Below are 20,968 nucleotides of genomic sequence, written 5' to 3'. Positions count from 1 at the left end.
TCAGTTGTTCGGTAGTGAACTACTACTCCTTTAAGTTGCGGGAATTACGCTGCATTTACAGTAGCAGCAAAGTGGATGATTTCTGCAAAACTCAGCCACATTCTGCAGCAAAAATGCAGAAAAGTCGTGGAAAGTCATCTGCGGTGCGGTTGTCAAATCCGCAGCATGTCAATTTATGCTGCATATTCTGTGCGAGATGCTGCGTGTTTGCGCCCTAGTGCATTTTTGCTGCGCATATTTCTGCAGAAACGCAATGTAACTATTTGCTGCGGATTTCTGTGACTGATTTAGCTGCAGTTTTTTGAGATTCCGCTACAGATTCTGCGTTGCCAAAAATCTTCAGCCTATCCTGTCTGTGGGAACGTACCCTTATATTGAAACTTTTCCCACAAAACTATTGATCAATCTGCTCGCCGCTCCTGCTCCATAACATGCTGCCCGCAGATAGAGTAGATCAAACGATTGCTCTACGCTCTCTGCTGGATAACCGCTAATATGGCCACCGTTCCAGCTCCCAAAGGGGTTATCATCCTATTATATCAGATTCCTGAATTATAAACTGTATCTGCCTCCTATATACATCTCTCTCCCATATCACTGCATATATAGTCATGTCATTCCGGAAACTTGGGTGACCACCCTGGTAGGAGCTGTAATGGCAGCCATATTGGTTGTCACCCATTTATTTTCCCAAAAATAAATCAGAATCTTTTGAAAGTCGATAGTTTAAAGGGTCGCTATCATTTAAACTTTTTTATTACTATATAACTCTTTATTTATAGAATTATTATCATTATATAATATAAAGTCATTTTGAATTATGACATGGTACCTACTTTTTTTCATTCCGTATACCCCGTTTCTAAGTATCATTCTCATGGTAAACAAACCCTCCTTTGACCGTCACCATATGATATCTGTAGTGTATACGCTTTTCTTCCTCTCTTCCTCAGCATACGCGCACCTGAGATCTTCCCGAATAAGTCACTGTTGTTGCTTCGGCAAGGTCCGCCTCCTTTTGGCTCCCTGGTGACGTCATAATTAGAGGCAGCGGCTAAGCGCGGCTCTATCTTTGCACCAACAGGCCACATAGCATGCTGGGAAGTGAGGGCACTGAGGTCCGTACACAAGATTCTGGCCGATCCGGTAGATAAATACCACTTACCAGTCATGCAAAAAAGGTAAACAGACCGGACAGTATGCATTGCAGCCGCATTATAACACAGATGGAGTTGTTTTCATTTTGGGGGAGTGAAATCATAGGTACAATTTCAATTTTTAAGGGAAAAAATGCTCTTTAGGAGTTAATAGGGCATAAAATTTGACCACAGGGTAAAAAAGCCAAATTTTTCTTTTAACTGGACAACCCCTTTAAATTATAGAAAGAATGTTGGAAAGTCCCATATCAGCAGAGGGCAAATAAAAAACCATTATTAGGTGCCATTTAATAAAGGTGAGACACGTCTTAAAATAATCCTGGCACAATTTAATAAAGGCCGTTCTCCCGGAGCAGACAATGCCTCCTGTGAGTTACTGTTCAGCGCTCAGCCTGAGAGTGCCTACAGGCCACCGCATGACTTACTATGGTATAAATCTCCGACACAAATTTATTGCCACAATCTATCAGCTCATTCTGCTGAACGGCCAAGTAGTTAATTCTAAAATGAAGTGCTGCTACTTTCATTAATACCCAAGTGCTAACTACCCATCAAAACGCTCAACAATTAATACCATGCACTGGACGCCCGCAACCAATAAATACTGCAGTCTTGGCTTATGGTTGGCAGGTAAAATACATTCTTTCCCATTCCCATAATAATGTTTGCCCACTTTGATTGCTGCCATATTGTGAGGCACGTGTAAAAAAAAACTCTTATTAGAATGTTTGGGAAATATATCTTTAGTGGCTATTAAAGTATTCACCCCCCTTAAACTTTTTCATGTTGTATTGCACTTAATAAAGTGAATTAAATAAAACAATTTATACATTTAATACATTTGAATCCTCATATATGGGACATATTAAGCCCTGCCCTCATCTGACCAGGAAAACCCACAAGCCTCCCAGAAATGCCCACTTATCATTTTTGTATAAGTACCACCCCTTTAGAGGTCAGATTTGCGGGACTATCCTGCGAGAAACAGGACGGTTGGGAGGTATGGGGTATGTCCGCCATAAAAAAAAGTTGTCACTTTGCAAATGTATTACTTTACTTATCCTGTACTGATCCTGAGTTACATCCTGTATTATACTCCAGAGCTGCACTCACTATTCTGCTGGTGGAGTCACTGTGTACATACATTACATTACTTATCCTGTACTGATCCTGAGTTACATCCTGTATTATACTCCAGAGCTGCACTCAGTATTCTGCTGGTGGAGTCACTGTGTACATACATTACATTACTTATGCTGTACTGATCCTGAGTTACATCATGTATTATACTCCAGAGATGCACTCACTATTCTGTTGGTGGAGTCACTGTGTACATACATTACATTACTTATCCTGTACTGATCCTGAGTTACATCCTGTATTATACTCCAGAGCTGCACTCACTATTCTGCTGGTGGAGTCACTGTGTACATACATTACATATCTTGTACTGATCCTGAGTTATATCCTGTATTATACTCCAGAGCTGCACTCACTATTCTGCTGGTGGAGTCACTGTGTACATACATTACATTACTTATGCTGTACTGATCCTGAGTTACATCCTGTATTATACTCCAGAGCTGTACATAATATTCTGCTGGTGGAGTCACTCTGTACATACATTACAGTACTTATCCTGTACTGATCCTGAGTTACATCCTGTATTATACTCCAGAGCTGCACTCACTATTCTGTTGGTGGAGTCACTGTGTACATACATTACATTACTTATCCTGTACTGATCCTGAGTTACATCCTGTATTATACTCCAGAGCTGCACTGACTATTCTGCTGGTGGAGTCACTGTGTACATACATTACTTATCCTGTACTGATCCGGAGTTACATCCTGTATTATACTCCAGAGCTGTACATACAATTCTGCTGGTGGAGTCACTCTGTACATACATTACAGTACTTATCCTGTACTGATCCGGAGTTATATCCTGTATTATACTCTAGAGCGGCACTCACTATTCTGCTGGTGGAGTCAATGTGTACATACCTTACATTACTTATCCTGCACTGATCCTGAGTTACATCCTATATTATACTCCAGAGCTGCACTCACTATTCTGCTGGTGGAGTCACTGTGTACATACATTACTTATCCTGTATTGATCCTGAGTTACATCCTGTATTATACTCCAGAGCTGCACTCACTATTCTGCTGGTGGAGTCACTGTGTACATACATTACATTACTTATCCTGTACTGATCCTGAGTTACATCCTGTATTATACTCCAGAGCTACACTCCCTATTCTGCTGGTGGAGTCACTGTGTACATACATTACTTATCCCGTACTGATCCTGAGTTACATCCTGTATTATACTCCAGAGCTGCACTCACTATTCTGCTGGTGGAGTCACTGTGTGCATACATTACATTATTTACTTTGTACTGATCCTAAGTTACATCCTGTATTATACCCCAGAGCTGCACTCACTATTCTGCTGGTGTCTGCATAAAGTTGCACTATTCCGCAGAGAGTCAATCTTTGTCCGTCTGGGTCCTTGCTGGAATGAGAGAAGTTGTCCATTGTCTCCTTGAATTCACTTTAGCCACCAACACCTCCTCAAAATCCCTTCTATGTCTTTTTTTATTATTTGTTTTCTTTGTATAACTTTAGCAGTTAGGGCTTTGTGAAGACATCTTAAAGGGATTTTCCTATCACATAAAGTAATGGCATATCGGTAGAATATGCCATCACTTTCTGATCGGTGGGGGGTCTGACAGGCCTGGCAGGACCTCCACCGATCCTAAAAATGAAATGGTCATGCTGCAGCTACCTGCACAGCCAGGAGTGCTGCTGTGTAGGGAAAACCTTTGAAGGAGACCCTAGAATTTAAACAGCACTGTCCCGGTAGTTGGCTCACCACCGATCAGAAAGTCATGGCATATCCTAGCGATATGCCATAACTCTACGTGATGGCAAAACCCCTTTTATGGAGTATAGGTTGGCTAGGGGCCTAGTAAATAAGGCACGTCCTAAAAGACCCTTTTATTTAGGTCTTAGGGTATAGTAACCAATGTGTGCGCACAGGGTACATCTCCTGTCATTATTGAAGTAGCGCTATTGCTCCTAATGACCAAGGCACCTGTAGGTTACAACCCCAATAACACACTTGGTGCCCAAATTTATGGAAAGACAAATGAATGGGAAGCAGCTTCATTCCTCAGTGTATTCATTCACCAGTCAGATGCATTGTATATTGTATGATTGTATTGTTTGGGCACTATATAGTACACCATAAGGGAGAGGGCATCAGTAGAAGGCTCTGTACAGGGTACCAACCAACCTAAGGCTGATCCCGCTTCTAGAGTCCATTGAGCCCTCTTACATCATGAACAAGGTGCCTATTGCTTCACCTTACCAATATAGCTGATACAATTCAGTCCTGAACACTGGTCTCATGGTCCATTTCTGCGGATTGATCTATGTTTATGGACATGTATATGGTGTTTATAGACATGCTCTCCATGAACAGTCTATCTAGAAAACTTAAATATACAATGCACCAAAGATCTTTACCAAACTCCAAATGTGAGAAATGGTGCCAAGGAAGGATTCGTAACCAGCAGAATGGCTCATCTTTCCTTGTATTCGGCTTATACACTCTTAGGGTATGTTCACACGGCCAAATTTCAGACGTATACGAGGCGTATTATGCCTCGTTTTACGTCTGAAAATAGGGCTACAATACGTCGGCAAACATCTGCCCATTCATTTGAATGGGTTTGCCGACGTACTGTGCAGACGACCTGTTATTTACGCATCGTCGTTTGACAGCTGTCAAACGACGACGCGTAAAAATACAGCCTCGGCAAAAGAAGTGCAGGACACTTCTTTGGACGTTTTTGGAGCTGTTTTCTCATAGACTCCAATGAAAACAGCTCCAAAAACGGACGTAAAAAACGCTGTGAAAACGGCGTGAAAACGCCGCGAAAAATGCGAGTTGGTAAAAAAACGTCTGAAAAGCAGGGTCTGTTTTCCCTTGAAAACAGCTCTGGATTTTCAGACGTTTTTGTTGACTACGTGTGAACATACCCTTACTTGACCATGCTCCTGCCCTCCAAGTAACAGTCCATTTTGTAACTCCTAGAGGGACTGTCATCTCTGAATCCCCACATACAAGTGAAATAGAATGGCGATTGTCTAGACCGGGGGTGCACAGCCTTTTCTTGTCCGTGGACCACATTGTCAGTTGTACCACTCACAAGAGCCCCAATAAAACTTAAAGGGTCATCCCCACCTGAGACGTTAATGGCATATCAAATGTAAACGTTGAGGGTTCCATTTCTGGCACTCCAACCTATCGGAAGAATGGGGGTCCCCTGCTCCCCTTTGGCACTCCGCAGAATAGGAGACGAGGTGGCCGCAAATGCACACGGCTATCTCTATTGTAGTTTATGGGAGTTACCAAAACAGCTGAGCATTTTACACATCCCATAAATTATAATAGAGATATCCGCACGCATGCGTGGCCAGTGCTCCGCCTCGTCTCCTTCACTCTGGAGTGATAAACCTGCAGAATACCCCTTTAATGGAGCAATCTTGGTAAAACTGGTGCACCGTGTTATGTCTAGTGCCAGGCCTGAAGGGCGTTGCATGACACAGGGTTTCAAAGAGCACTAGGAATAACACATTTTCCTGGATTGCTCCTTTAAATTACTTAAAAACAGAATTCATACATCTCCACAGTTGGGGGCCACGCAGTGCAGCATGGCGGGCCGCAGGTTCCTCCAAACTCCCCCATATACACGCACGCTCTGCAGGTCTTTTATTGGGGAGAGGGGAATAAGTAGCTGAGAGACACCTATGGCAGCAGCTTATCGACCCTCAAGGATCAGGTACGTTAAAAACCAACATATCCGATCTTTCTTTTCCCCGTTAGGGGAGAGTTGGGACATCCCTTACACATTAGATCATTGTCTGGTCCTGTCGAAATTCCGTTTCGAACAACTTTCATCTAATGAGTATGGCCACCTAAATTTTAAAGAGATAGCCCTTGTTATTGCCGTTTTCTAGGGATCCGCTCCCGAGGTCCAAGAAACCCCAACCCTGATTGGCAAACATTGCTTTAACACACATATAAATGTCAGATTTATTGCAATAATTCCATCATAGCATTCACAGATGATACATTAGCCGATATGTCGGGTTGAAGGCCGTACGCTTTGTGTAGAGCGAAAGAAGAAAGAAAGAATAAACTCCACGACAAGGCGTTAGCATTAGCAATTTTTTTTATTTTCCTTTTTTGTTGCATAGGAAATGCAGTATTCGTTTCCAGTAATTGTATTGTAATGTAAGAGTTGGTTGCACTAATGGCTGAGTACAAGAGTTAACTAATCCACACACCAGCTCAAAAAAAACCTGCAGAGATTTAGTCGGATAACAATTCATACCCACAGTGATTCTCAACCAATTACATTTTTTTTTTTTTTTTCACAGAACACAGTAAAAAATAAACTGATAACAAGCATGAGTAAATACATGGTAGGGGAGGCACGGAGAGCCTGATTCATAAAACAGTGACTGTATTAACGCAGGCACACAAGGATTTCACTGAAGATCATAAAAACACCCATTATGGGACGATTAATTAAACACAAAGATAAGGGTTTAACATGGTCAAGAGCCAGCTTGGCGGCAGCGCTTTATTCAATGAAGAGCTAAGGATTGTGAGAAAAAAAAAAAAGAGATAAAATAAATGGGGGACAGGAGATTCCCACGGCTACCAAATAGATCCCACCTAGTCATGCAAACAAAAGCCCAATTCCCAATGCAATCCCCAGCTTGTTAAGGATGCCCGTCTTCACCTGCTGTCTGCACCCTTGACTTATGCCAACAATGTATGGTTGTGTGATTCTGTAGAGAACGAGGACAAAGAGCCCATTCAATGGACTATATGTCCCAGAGTGCACACAGCTGACGGGTTCCTGAAAAACATGGTGCGACTGGTTGTGTCTGTATTGTATCATGAAGTTAAGGGCTTTTTAATATTATTATTTTGCAGGTGTATGAAGCCTATTGCATAAATCTCAAAAATATAAAATAAGATGTGCATTGTTAAAAAAAATGTACAAAAATTTTTAGGGATTAAAAACATAGAAAATAGAGGCCATTTGCAACACATTGTACAATTATCAAGTATTAAAAAAAAAAAAAAACGCAAACATTTTAATTGCACAATAAATTATTGTCATTTTTTTTCATCTCAATTGCGTCCAAACAAAAAAAATTTTTTACTTGATATACCGAAGGTGCAGATTTCCTCTTTTTAGTATATTTTTAATTTTCTAGAAATGCAAAAAAAAAAAACAGTGAAAGAATACAATAATTTTTTTCTTCCAAAAATAATAGCTTGACTCTTACAGTGAAAAATATTGGCTAAACAATTCCCACACCATTTGAGTTCTTTTATAAATTTTATCGATATTTTATGAATTTTTGAGAGGCAGCGGTCAAGACGAAAGTTTCGGCACTTTAGCGGTGACTCCAGAGAGAAATTGCAGTGACTCAAGAGAAGTCATAGTTGATCAAGACCAGCTTGCACAGATGAAACTTACTAAAAGAACTCGGTTACAAGCCATAAAATATGAGGTGATCAAAAATTTGCAGACCCGAGGATTTCAGACCTTAAAATTGATGCTGTACATTAACTTGATATAGAAAAGTTCACATAAACTTAATCATTATGAGCAAATGAGCTGTGAGATAACACATTTGATGTCGGGTCCAACCACCACCCATGTTCCAAAAATACTTAAATCCCAAAATTTTATTGTTATAGATATAAGGGGGCTGCATAGACAAATGAATCGGAAAGAAAACAATCGCACACATGTACTTGCATTGTGTAATGATACAGAAGTTCATATATTTCATGAATCAGGCCCAAAGGTTGTACAGAATAAAATCATTTGATTAAAAACACACAAAAACAAAAAACAGGTACATACGGTATACATGGAATTTGAATATGAAACCAACCATCATTAATGTTTTTGTATTGATTTTTTAGAATCGGAAGTCTGGTGTGAAGATGGGAAATTATTGGCTCACCATTTGTTTCAACCTAGAAAAATCAGGTTTGTGAAATGAAGTAACAAAACTTTCCCATAAAGTGTACAAAAAAAAATAAATTAAAAAAAAATATAAAAAAAAATCAAAAAAAAAATCAGAAGTAATACTGAATTTAAGTAAGATGATGCATACCTCCAAAATACTGAAATACACCCAGAAAAAAATAAAAATAAATTCAAGGCTAGAATCTGCATCCTTGGTGACGTACATTAAAACGTATCGGACAAGAATCAAGTCAGAAAAAAAACAAAACAGGCTAACATAAAAAGTATTTGTAAAAATGACTAAGCAGTATGGGATTGCATGCATATTTATGGTATGGTTATTTTATATCAGAAAATTCTGACAGACAGCAAAAGGCTCACGGTGTAGAAGTTTCTTTCTTTAGAAGAGCATATAATACAGGTTACACAGGCACTACAATTCAGAAATCAGATATTTTGCTGGTTTTTATCATATAATTCATTCTGTCCTAAAGCTGCCATTAAGAACGACTTGAAAAAGGCAAGGACTGAAAGGTAACTTGAACGGAAAAACAAAAAGTTGATCGTATCTGGTCTCGGGTAGGGTAAGTGCATAGTTTCCATGCAGAGAAAAAACACTGCTATGCATTTACATGGGCAGGATCAGCCGACCAAGTTCCAGTGGCCTCAGTCTGTTAGTCGGACTATCTAAGCACCATGTTGTCAATCTCAGATATTTCCCAAACCAGTGGTGGCATGTATGTATGGTATGTATGGAGGCCATACAGAACAGTCCCTTTATTATCTGCTTATTGGAAGAGTTTCCAACCCATTTTTCCCTAGACTGGGACTTAAAGAATACAAAAAAAAAAGTAAAAAATAAATTTCAAAAATATATACCGATGTACAGTGTGGTGAGGCCAAATACAACTAAATGTTAGCTTCGACCCACAACCACTTAGTAGTGGATAGCCCTGAAAATTTTTGCCTTACTGGTTTCCAGTTACATGCCACTGAACCTCTCCTGCCAATATAATTTTCTTTTCTTTTTTTTACTAAATTTGTTCTACGAAGGCTTTCGAACCCTTTAAAAATAAAAAAAATGTGACTTTACCAGAGACACAATGCAAAGTACAATATTGATCGACTTTTTGTTAAAGAACTATATATGGATATATGTCTATCACCACGAGATTGTGTTGCTCTTAACTTGTAATGAGAGAGAGAAAAAACAATAACACTGTTACTCTAAGCGGAAAAATATCAGAAAATAAAAAACAAATAGAAGAAAATAAAAAACAAATAGAAGAAAATAAAAAACAAATAGAAGAAAATAAAAAAACAAATAGAGGAAAAAAAAAAAAAAGTTAAATGAAAGCAAAGAACAAACTGCCTTGGGATCTGCATATCGCTACAAGTGGATGAATACGGTGAACGGAGAAAGCCTTTTGTGTGTGTCTTTTAATTTCTTCGTTAAGGGATGTGCAGCAGAGTCGCTTTCGTCTTACAAAAACAGCCGCGCAATACGGCAGCAACCTGGCCAATGAACTCGCTCTACACCGGTCAATGGAGAAGACCTTCCTTCATTACCCTATTGTTCCGCAAGAAAACTTCCTCCTCTTACCTATTCACGACCAAGGAACATAGAACGTGTGTTTTTAACAAAGTGCATTTCAGAATAAGGGATCCTAGGCAAAGATCACTTTGTAACGGCAAAGCTGCAGATACGTCTTATATAGTAGTGTTATACTAATCACAGCTTATGATCCGAGGAGAGGAAGAGGAGGTAAATCTTCATTATAAGATTGAGAGAATTGCAGGACTGCAGCAGATCAGCCCATAATATGTATTCCCCGCGCTAGCATGCAAGGGAGAAATATCCATATACACCATCATTTTATCAATACACATACATTACTTAAGGGGTCGGGTGGGCACAATTATTTTTTTCTATAGGGCAAGCAATGAATTCAAAAATTCTTATATGCAAGACATAGGTTATTTTATATTGTAGTATTTGATCACTTTAGTAGTTAAATATAAAAAAAAAAAAATCCCCCCAAAAATCACTTAATAATAATTCAATTTTTTATGGTAGTAAAGACTGGAAAAGGAGGAAATATAAGGAACTTCTCTTATCAATTTACTATGTCGGTTTAATAAAACAATATTTGAACTGATTTTAATAAATATTTGAAAGGATTTTTTTAACTTGCCAACATATATATATATATGACAATTACTGACCAGGGTGATATATAATCTTTAAAATAGATGTAATTTTTTGTTACATATTTAAAAAAAACAACTTTTAATTAAATGAATTAAAATTGTCATGATTGTAATATTTCGTCTTGACACCCCAAGTTGTCTTATGAGAACTTGCGAATATGTTAATGGGAAAGGCCTCATATTTCTTGCTATATTCACACTGCATATTTCGAGTTCATTAAATTGCACTTAATTACGGACAGTTTTATAGGGTTCCTTATGTATAGTTACATTATTTCAAAATTGTATTTCTATCTTTATACTGCACACCCAGCATCACTGCACATGGGTCAAATATTACAATTACGTTATTTAAAGAAAAAAATTATTAAATTTGAGCCTATACGATTTCCTGCTTTATTTTCAATATGGTGGTCGGATGGACTTCACGAGTTCGATACTTGACACAAGTTTGTTGCTTCACATCCTTGACTGCCTATGTAATGATTCAAAGCCTTTAAAACATTTTATATTATCTTGAGAAAGTCTTCAGAAATCCTCAACTCTAGAGTCAGATCTTAAAGTGATAAAACACTTATACAGCATACCTGTAATGTCCATTTAAAATGGTTATTTAGTGGCCCATACTTCTCAAGTATAGGAATATGCTATACCAATACGAGAAGAAACAAAATAATTGTATTTAAATACATACAAAACGGAAACGGGTAAGTTTTAACTTAAATCCAGTTCCCAGAAGACAAAAAAAAAAAAAAAAAAATGTAAAAAAATACCAGCCCTCCGCCGACCACAAAAAAAAAAATTACAATTCTAAGAGCGTTGTCGTTATATTAAACAATCCAAAAAATCTGCAAAGCTAAATTGACAGAAAATTGTCCTCATTTAAACAACGTTACAAAAGTCCTGCATTATAAAATAGGGTAGAATAAATCAGTGTACTCATTAAAACTATACAACATACAAATTACACATCTGAGTGGGCAGTTTGCTCTCTTTAAACGTATGCCTACAACACAATCAACAAAAATCACCCCAAAAAAAAAAAATTATAAAAAAAATTACAAAAAACAACAAAAACCCTACAACTGCCCGGAGCTATTGCTTAGTTTGCATGTTTATAAAAGGGTGCATTTGTATTGTATGTACAACCAATTTACTGGTAACGCCTTGACTTATAGCAAGGTTCCGACAAAATGTTTGTCTAGGCTTTATTTCCCTTCACTGTGAAGCACTGCAAGCTGCTGTTTTTAGTGCACATATGTCATAAGGTAATGCCCAGCTAAGTGCTATAGGAAAGGCAAAGGATGCTGGCTACAGAAAAATGGACACAATTCACTAACACTCACACAATACAACTACTCAACCACGTATCAGACACATATGAAAAACTCCAAAAACATTTTATTCATTTATTTATTTTTGTTTTTTTCTTAAATAGAGAGAACCGGTAAACAATTTTCAGAAGTTGGAAGTTTTTAAAAACGTGCATATAAAAATGGGCGTTATAACCTCTTTTCTATTGAACGCGGGTTGATTGCTGTCTGCTAATAAAAATGGGGTGGGGGGGGGAAATTTTTAAGGAAAGGAAGTCAGTTTTTCTTTAAGGCTTGCTTGTGATAGGAACGGTTGTAACACACAAAAAAACAAAAATAATAAAATTGCTCAAAGCAGGGTACAGCTTAGTGCTTCACAGTCTGACTGCTTCTCTAAGACGCCCCTCCTGCATGTGCATGTGTAGTCACAAAAGATACCATGACTAAACTCCTAACACACTGCGTCAAGTACAGCACCAACTTTGGTCAAATAAAAAATAAAATAAAAAAATTCTAATAAAATTTGCTAAGCTTTGACTATGTGATATAAGCAGGTATTGCATATTTTCATTGATCAGGAAAAAAATAATAATAATAATAATAAAGGAAGACTCTAAATAAATTGTCACAATGCAGCAAACATCCCCCCAAAATACTGATCTCCTACGCAAAATAGCACAGACACTACAAGACTAAGCGCTACTCCTACTGGTGGGATATAACTAAAATATCTACCTAAACGGTGAAGCCTGCAATGTCTGACATAAAAGTCACATTTACAAGTAAACAAAAAAAAAAAAAAAGTGTCTCCAAAACGCGTGAGCGGGGAATTCTCTCCCCACGATCTATATAGGAACATGTGCAACAATTTCACAAATAATCGCTATCCAGGGCAAGGCACATTGATATGGAATTTATTTCATATTCGTGCAAATTAACCTGTTGGCTGCTGGACAGGCCTGCAATAAATGCATTCCAAGCCGTCCCACGCACCCAAAAGTGTTAAGAGGAAAATAAAAATATTATTAAAAAAAATACCAGGAAAAAAAAAAAAGATGAGGAGCAAAGTGTCTTTCCAATAATTTCATGGACTTGATTGTACAGGACAGTAGCAAAAAGCCCTCCAATAGGACTGAACACGCAGAGTTTAACTCCTTCACTGCCAAAAAAGGGGGCAAAAAAAGCCCTTAACAGCTGCAATGGGGCGAAACGGGTAAAAAAGGCAAGTGCCTGGAATAAGGATTAAAATGTCTTGTCTTAATGCACTCTACTTTATCCTACTTTAAGTATATAAAAATGAGATACTAACACTAAACATGCAGAGACATTTTTTTTTTCCGATAGACAAATCTGTCCGTCAGAAAGTATATAATATATGTATAGTATAGGAAACCTCCTTAAGGTCGCATGCGAAGCAAAGGGATGCTCCGCTGTCTGGTAGAAAATAAATCATGTGTATTCTGTTTATTTTGTTTTTTTTTACTTTTTTTTGTCCTTTTTTATCTTTATTTTTAAGTACATAACATACATAAAGTCTATGATTCAATTTTGCCGTCATTTTTTTTTTTTACCTTCAGCGATCGCTGAACCTCCCCCCTCCGATCAATCAGTGTTTATAGTCCAGAGAATGCGAGTGATGGAATTAAAATAAAAAAAATAAAAATTCTATGGATAAAATCTGGACATTTATAAAGATCCTGAGGCGTTTGACTAAATCCTATATTGGGAAATTTTGCGTTTTTGTCTGAATTGGCATAACCACGAATAGTGACTTTAGCTTATAAAATGAACAAGTATTATGATTCCATTTTAGTTATGTGCTTTGATAAAAGAAAATGATTACTAGCGTTTAATGTAGTTAACATATTGTGGTAAAAGCACCATTATGTTTTATAATATATTTTTTTTTTTTTTACATTTTCTTTTTTTTAACTTTTAAGGGATACAAGTTTAACAATAAAAAACATAAAAAGCAAAAATAGCTCCCCTTTCTTTTGCAAGGCTGTTTTTTTACCCCGATAATTTAGAGTCCTGGGGTGGTAGGACTTGAAAAACAAAAATAGAATTTTCAACAATCTCTATCTTACAAAGATATTTACCTATCCAATGAAATTGCACTTTACTCAATCCGAACACGATTGTTTTGATTGGTTCCTGTCAGTTTCTGTCAAAACAGACCATCTTCCCCATTTCTGTGTTTCTGTGTCATTGATGAAAATTTGTCTCAGAAAAGCTTATTTTGTAAGTGCAGCATTTTTTTTTTTTTTCTTACATGAATAATAAAAGTTCCGGACATTTTCTCTTTTTTTTTTGTTTTTTTAACTTTGCTCTGCAACTCGAATGGAACTATAGCTTCTTTATGGGTCATGGATGTGATTACTCCTTGAAAGAAAGAAGGTCGGACGTTTTCTTGATATGTTCGTGAAAGCATCTTGTCGCAGTTGTGTCCTTTTAATACAACTTCATCGATTCCGCAGGGGGTCGTTAAATTACAAACAAAAAAAAAAGTGCAGTTCGTGATGTTGCACATTCGCGCGTGATTTAACGAATGCTTTTTTAGGTGAAGTAGCACTCAAAATGTCTGCAAAAAGGAAAAATATGGAGGCTCTGGACCACAATGGGGTTGACTTCCATGTTTTCTGAAACAATTGTAGTGTGGTCTTAGTCATAGTAGTAGAAGGTTCATGTCACATGTCAACTGACATGTATATTTAAGAGTGCTTTAAGTCTTTTTGTTGTTTTTTTTTCTTTTTAAGGGAGGCTTCTCTTTCACAACTCCTCAAGAAGTTTCACAACCGTGGACATACAGAAGGAGCGGTTTGCAGAAAACGCTGGGCTTCATGATGAAGGTGTTTTACAGCAAGTCCGTAAAAAACCCAAAAAGGAAACAAAAAGAAACATCCGACTAAGGCTACCCAGAACCACCTAATGTTTACGCTACCAATGAAACACTTCAAATGTCATGATGCCCAGCTTTTCTCGGCAAGAACTTTCTTCGGACCCCAAGGTGAGAAAGTGATCATAAGAACTAAGTAAAGGAAATAAGGCTGATTATAAAGGGTCATTGCCATGCGACCACATAAGATTCTTGTTTTCTTCTTATTCAACGTTGCTATGCTGTTGACACAAGTCTTCCCCTTCCATTGGAGTGAAGCAACTGTGCCGTGTTGTCACCATTTTCTTCCATGTTACAGAGATGGGAAGGGCCAGGTGGTCTGTCATGTGTGTGATAGAAATCCGTGACCATTATCCCAGGTACCAGGACTGTAAAGACACAAAGAAAAACACAAAAATATTTTAGACATTTGTTTTTATCGGAGGCAATTTATTTCTATTCATCAGTGTTATAGGAAATCTAGGATTGATAAGTCAATGTCAATGGGTTCGGTAATCTACAAGACATTCCACCAGGCCTTAACTAATGAATCCATTTGGATGAGTGGTGAAACATTTCAAAAATGACCAGAGATGTCCAGATGTATTTAACCTATTGATACTAGAAAAACAAAGGATGTTATTTAGTCATTTAAATATTCTTAAGGGGTTTTTCCATCTTGGACATTTATGAAATTTCCATAGGATGTGCCATAAATGTCCAATAGATGCGGGTACCACACATATCCCCTAGAACGGGTCCCATGACCCCCGTCCTACCTTGTCTCGCTCCCGCTGTCTCCGGCCACTGTCTTATGAGGTGGTTGGGAGTCAGGAAACCGCTTACTCTCTGAGCTACGCTTTTTCCGTAATTCCCATAGAAGTGAATGGTAGTTATGGGAACACCGTAGAAAATTAGCAACGCTGCTTCCGTAGCTCCTAAGCTATGGAAAACGTGTAGCTAGGTGTGCTACGCTGTTTCTGTAACTTCCAATCACCTCTATGGGAGTTACGGAAACACCGTAGCTCAGAGAGTAATTGATTTCCACACTCCCAACCAGCTCATCAGACATTGGCCGGAAAGCAGAGGGAACGGGAGAAGGTACGACGGGGGTCAGAGGTCCCCGTTCTAGAGATAGGTGCAAGTGCCAGAGGTGGGAACCGCATCTGTTGGATATTTATGGCATAACCTATGGATAGACCACATCATCAATAAGGTCTAATAGGTTATTTGTGAATCATCCCACAATAGACCGTAGTGGCAAATAATACTCTATAAAGTAATCTCTAAATGGGGTTGTCTTCTGCTGGACATTTGGGCTCATTATTGTGTAAGAACCTGAGCCCATTATAGAGGAACCTTTGTTACCTCGGTGGACCAGTCCGATCCTGCTTTTTCATATTATATGAACCAAGTTTGGTTCATTAATTTTTGTGTTTAGTTGTACAGTAGGAAGATATTTGTAATTTGTTTCCACAGAATAACAGATCTATATACTATTTCCTAAAGTCTCCAACAATATTGAGAATTTGCTACATACAGTACATATTACATTATTAAAAAGCTATAAAAATTGCTTTCCCTATTTTCTAGCCCTTTTGTCCCCTTACTGTGTCTTCTGTTGAAATGAATGGAGATACTAAGAGGCTTTTGCTTTGCTAGCTACCATAGTGCGTGTGGACTATCATGGTTAAGTCTCTATCTCAATGTATGAGTGTCTTTACCTTGTGTACTAAGCAAAGAAGGACAGGGTGATGGGAATAACACAAGACTAACAGACATGGAGGGAGGGAAAAGCAGGGAAGTGCCTGTGTATACTTGTATGCAAATCAGCGTCTGAGTGACCAGAAGGGCGCTCCATAACTTCAAAATGGCTGACTTTGTCTGCAACTTTGTCCCTAGTTATAGTAGGAAGATGAGCTCTGGAGCACAAACTGCTGCTCTAACAATGAAATAGTATTTTCCACATCTTAATATTTGAGATGTTCAAAGAATGACACATGCAAAGGACTATATGCGTACGAGATGGGGCTCCCTAAAGGGCCTACATATGGGAGGTATCGGGTGTGTCGAGACACATTAGCAACTCTTGTCTGGATGACCTCAAGTAACCATATAATATAAGCCACTTCCATCCACCACACTTGCACCTTCTGTGTATGACAACTTTAGCGCTAGACATGGGTTCTAGTAGAAAGATTACAGATAACAAATTTAGATGAAGTTTCCAAGCTGCCCAAAAACCAGCCAGAACCATCTGGCAACAAGACCTCACATTCAACCCAAGGTTGAACGCCTAGGAAAGATTTATTAAGAGGACCATTAGGATAAATTCAGTAATGTCTTAGCCCTCGGTCCCTAAGTTTGCTTGGATAAGACCAACCCAGAATCCAATGACCTAAAAGGGAAATAATGTAAGGGAAGGCTAATGTCTAACAAAAAAAAAAAATGGCGAAATATTTATCAAAATTTTCGAAAAATGGCCTTGTTGCCCCTTACCAACCAATAACAATTCTACTAAACAATTTTGATAAATGAGGCCCACATTTTATTTTTATTATACTTACGTTGTTTTTAACATTGAATAAGGATTGGACAACTGATCCAAAAATTTACTGATTGTCCAATCCCCTTTTATATAAAACACAGGTCTCTAATAAACAGAGGCAAGTGCAAATGTGGCCCTAAATACACGGGAGATTTAAAAAAAAAAAAAAAATTTTTTAGAATAAAATTCTAATTTTCTTAGTCAATATTCTCCATCATAACCTTTACTATAATACAAATATCATATCTGCATTGTAATCCCATCAGATCAGAGGTTTTTATCATTTCTTCTTCCCCGGGACTAAACTATCTAATCCGTGATTGGTTACTTTGGGGGGATACAGAACTTTTGCATCTTGTAATTAGACTTAAAGAGGCTTCTTTCCCAGCTCAGTCAGTTCTTGGCCCGGGCACCAGGCTCTTATTACAGACAATGCTTTTAGGCTACCTGCCATGACCCACGTTCCAGAGCAGCTGTGCACATGGCTTATGAATGAACTTGCCATGTGTAAACAGCTGGTGCATTGCCATTCTCTAAAGCCTGAAAAAAAAAATCCAAACCCAAAAATAAACTGCATTATGTTTCTTGCCCTTACAACAAAAATGCACTAAAACAAAGTTTTCTTAGTTTCCAGCTTGAGCCTTGCAGACAAGGTTACCCCAGAGCAGATCTGTAATCCTTCACTGAAATAGGCATTATTGATTACTCTGGTCTATTGTTCCCATTTCAACTCCCCAAGTTCAAGTTCATCGTGGTGTTACATCATGTCTGGTTGTTAGGAGCAACCAGACAGAGCCAGACGTGACTATCATTAGCAAGAAAGTCCGAGCCGCCCTCCCACCAAACCTTCCCCTTTTCTCTGACGTTGCAAATCCACTGCAAACACGTTGAAGTATTAATTCTAAGTCATTTATGACCTTACTACGAGAGTGGGAACCCACACTCCAAATACACTCTTGTGTGTTTAATTAATCTGCCGTTTCCTGGTACTTGGCAAAAGTTAAGACAAAGGGGCAATTATTGTGTTGCACTTTGCACACTTTTAATGGGGGGGGGGGGCATTGCATAGGAAAGAGAAAAGTACAAGACCAAGTGCGGATCTCCTTTATGATTCTTCCCTCTTATTGACATTATTGTGAAATACTTTAGCAAATTGATGAGAGAGTGACGCCTATGGAGTTGGTATTCAGTAACACAAATCAACTTCATGACATGTTTGAATTTAAATGCTAACCACACACTCCGAGAGTTACTTTAAAGGTTACTTTTTAATCAATAGAAGGTGCTGAGTCGGGAGTTTTATTTTAGCTGTGCAGCACGGCTCTCAAGTCTTTGTCTGGTAATTCAGCTTTCAAACTTTCTCCCCCTCCCCTCCCCTTTCTGAAGACTGGTCTTGCGGAGCTTTGCAGATATAGCACACTATTGGAATACACCAGTACAGGAGTTAAGATCTGCGCTCTATATTTTTGGCCAGTTTAACTTCACCATTGGAGCCCAAATTAACAGCCAATTGTTTATGTAGTAATTTGGGAATATAATGATATTAATGGATTCTCTCAATTAAACTTGGAAGAAATGCTAAAAAAAAAAAAAAAACTGCAGGGGAAATCAGAATACTTAGACATCCCAAATTTTTTGATTTGTTAAAGTTGGACATCTGCTAAAGGAATAGAATATAAGCAAAAGATTAAATGGGTTATAAGAACTGAAGATCAAAATGGATACATTGTGATACTTTATAATTAAACATGTAGCAGAGTCAAAAACTGCCATATAGGATCAACCTCACCAACAGTATATTAATATGACCCACTTATTTGGGTTTCGGACTGGTAGATTGGCTATTACTGGCTCCACTGAATCCTAAAAGAGGTTATTTTTGGTCATCTACCTGATACATGTCTTAGTTTGACCAAACGAGATCTGAAATTAGGGTAATTTGTACCCATATGTGAAAAATAGTAGTTAAATACTACTGGTACCGCTGGTAAATCAGGGCTGGTCAAACCCCAGGTGCTGAATGGCCAATGCGCCGAGATGATCTTTGAAGGGCTGTTTGGTCTAAAATGCCTATTTTTAAATACCCTATTAGGGTACTCTCGGTTAATTCATAGAAGTCCCTCAATTGGTTCCTCCATCAATTAGCCAGAGTGGAGGGTGGCTACCAGTAGCTTCTCACATTCATGCATTACACGGACAGTCCAATGATTCCAATGGGCACCATGTAATGTTTAGTTTTCCATGTGGTGGTTATTGTCAGGTTCCCTTGAAGATTATGCTGATCACAGGTGTTCCCATCCCCATGGATCAGTTGCAAAGTGTAAGTAAACGTTTAAAAATTGTTGACATGTCCTAGTGATTGATGGGGATCCGAGACCCCCCACTGATATCTAAAACGAAGTGGCAGAAGGGCTCTTGTTAGCACCGTGCTGCTTAGTTTCTGATCGGCTTTCCTCGGAGCGGTGTAGGGGCTCAATTGAAAGTCTATGAGTCCATCCACTGCTCGCTCGGCATTCTAAAGAAAGTCGATCAGATACGAAGTGGCACAGCGCTCATCAGAGCGTTTTGGCCGCGCCCTTTTAGCGATTAGTGGGGGTCAGTGCTCGGACTCCCATCGATCAAAATTTGACGTGGAAACTTTTTAAAAAAAAAAGTTTAGTTACCCTTTAATTTTGCAGAACCCTTCTAACAGAAAAGTATTGACAAAATTGGATACCCCCTAAATCTGACATGCAATACAGCAAAATTTCAATAGTTGAGCACTCCTTGGATAGAACTTGTTCCTGGACTGGTGGATTTTCTAAACTATTACATGTGTTATTGTGGGATTTCTAAGACACTACTAAATTGTTGGGTTTTATGGCTTGTTGGACTGCAAACTCCCTGGATGTCCAAACAATCATCTGCAGCAAATTCAAAGGGCAATGACTTCCCAACATTCACCTACTCTCCAGAAGTTATACCATTAGATGTTTTCAGATTAAAATATTTGGGGACTATTATCCATCATGGATGCCAGACCTGCAAGATTTCCGGATCACCAAGTGTCATGCTGACTTATTTCACAGGCAATTACTATAGAATATTTACTGTGTGTCAAAGTGTCCCCAGCTCCATGTCTAGTAAAAGACCATAACAAGTCCTGACACCTTGTTCCAGTGTATCACCTTTAACTAAGAAGTGATCACTGCTCGTTTGTGCTGTCTTTAAGAATATTCCCCATGTCCTCCTTTCATTCTTCAAGGAGAAACATCAGACAGAATTCTGCAGTCCGGTACGAGATCTTAGCTTCCTTTTCTCCAGTCAAATGAAGGAGTAATCACATCAGATTGAAAAGTGCTGACTAAGGATTTAATAAAATGCTTGCAGATGTGTGTCATCTCCAAGGTACTCGACTCATGTAATGCAAAACAGCCCTACAGCGAAAGCGCTTATAAAATACCATTTAACCATTGCAAAGTGAACAGGGTTTTACGGTCCTCGGAGGAGCATTTTTACACAATTTTTTTCCTTCTTCCTTAATTTACTGCACCATGAAAGCCGAAACACTGATGTGCTTGTGTCGGAGGACAGTAGTAAGACTTTATGAACCATAAACAATTTACTCTCGGCTGCATTCTAAACAGGAAGTTCCTCTCATTGATATACCTGCTGATCTGTGACCGTCCCGTTGTGATGGACGAATCCATAGAAGCTTTTGACAATTTCATCTTTCACAATCAAACTGCAGATGGAGCGTTTATCACATCATATAATACCTTCATCATTAACATATTCTTACATCGTCT

General features: G+C 38.4%; 2 protein-coding genes across 10 annotated transcripts in view; one reads left to right on the top strand and one right to left on the bottom strand.

Annotated features, from left to right (window-relative positions):
- TM2D1 (TM2 domain containing 1) overlaps positions 1 to 20,968 on the top strand; it is a 152,437-nt gene that overhangs the window by 94,845 nt on the left and 36,624 nt on the right. For 2 of the 4 annotated variants that reach the window (XR_012849951.1, XR_012849952.1), the window contains exons 8-10: positions 954 to 1,181; positions 8,188 to 8,254; positions 14,514 to 14,764. The gene's annotated coding sequence lies outside the window, so the exon portion shown is untranslated. Of the gene's footprint in view, positions 1 to 953; positions 1,182 to 8,187; positions 8,255 to 14,513; positions 15,442 to 20,968 lie in introns of those variants that run through there. The other 2 variants (XR_012849950.1, XR_012849953.1) reach the window with 2 other exon arrangements.
- NFIA (nuclear factor I A) overlaps positions 11,824 to 20,968 on the bottom strand; it is a 273,748-nt gene continuing 264,603 nt past the window's right edge. For all 6 annotated transcript variants that reach the window (XM_075832715.1, XM_075832714.1, XM_075832717.1 and 3 more), the window contains one exon: positions 11,824 to 15,021. In XM_075832715.1, coding sequence (XP_075688830.1) covers positions 15,004 to 15,021 — 18 coding nt within the window. In that variant the 3' untranslated portion in view covers positions 11,824 to 15,003. The remainder of the gene's footprint in view (positions 15,022 to 20,968) is intronic.

The sequence above is a fragment of the Rhinoderma darwinii genome, chromosome 7 (genome assembly GCF_050947455.1).
Source record: "Rhinoderma darwinii isolate aRhiDar2 chromosome 7, aRhiDar2.hap1, whole genome shotgun sequence".
NCBI classification, from domain to species: domain Eukaryota; kingdom Metazoa; phylum Chordata; class Amphibia; order Anura; family Rhinodermatidae; genus Rhinoderma; species Rhinoderma darwinii.
The sequence above is the reverse complement of the archived record's forward strand: the minus strand, read 5'-3'. Positions and strand labels throughout refer to the sequence as shown.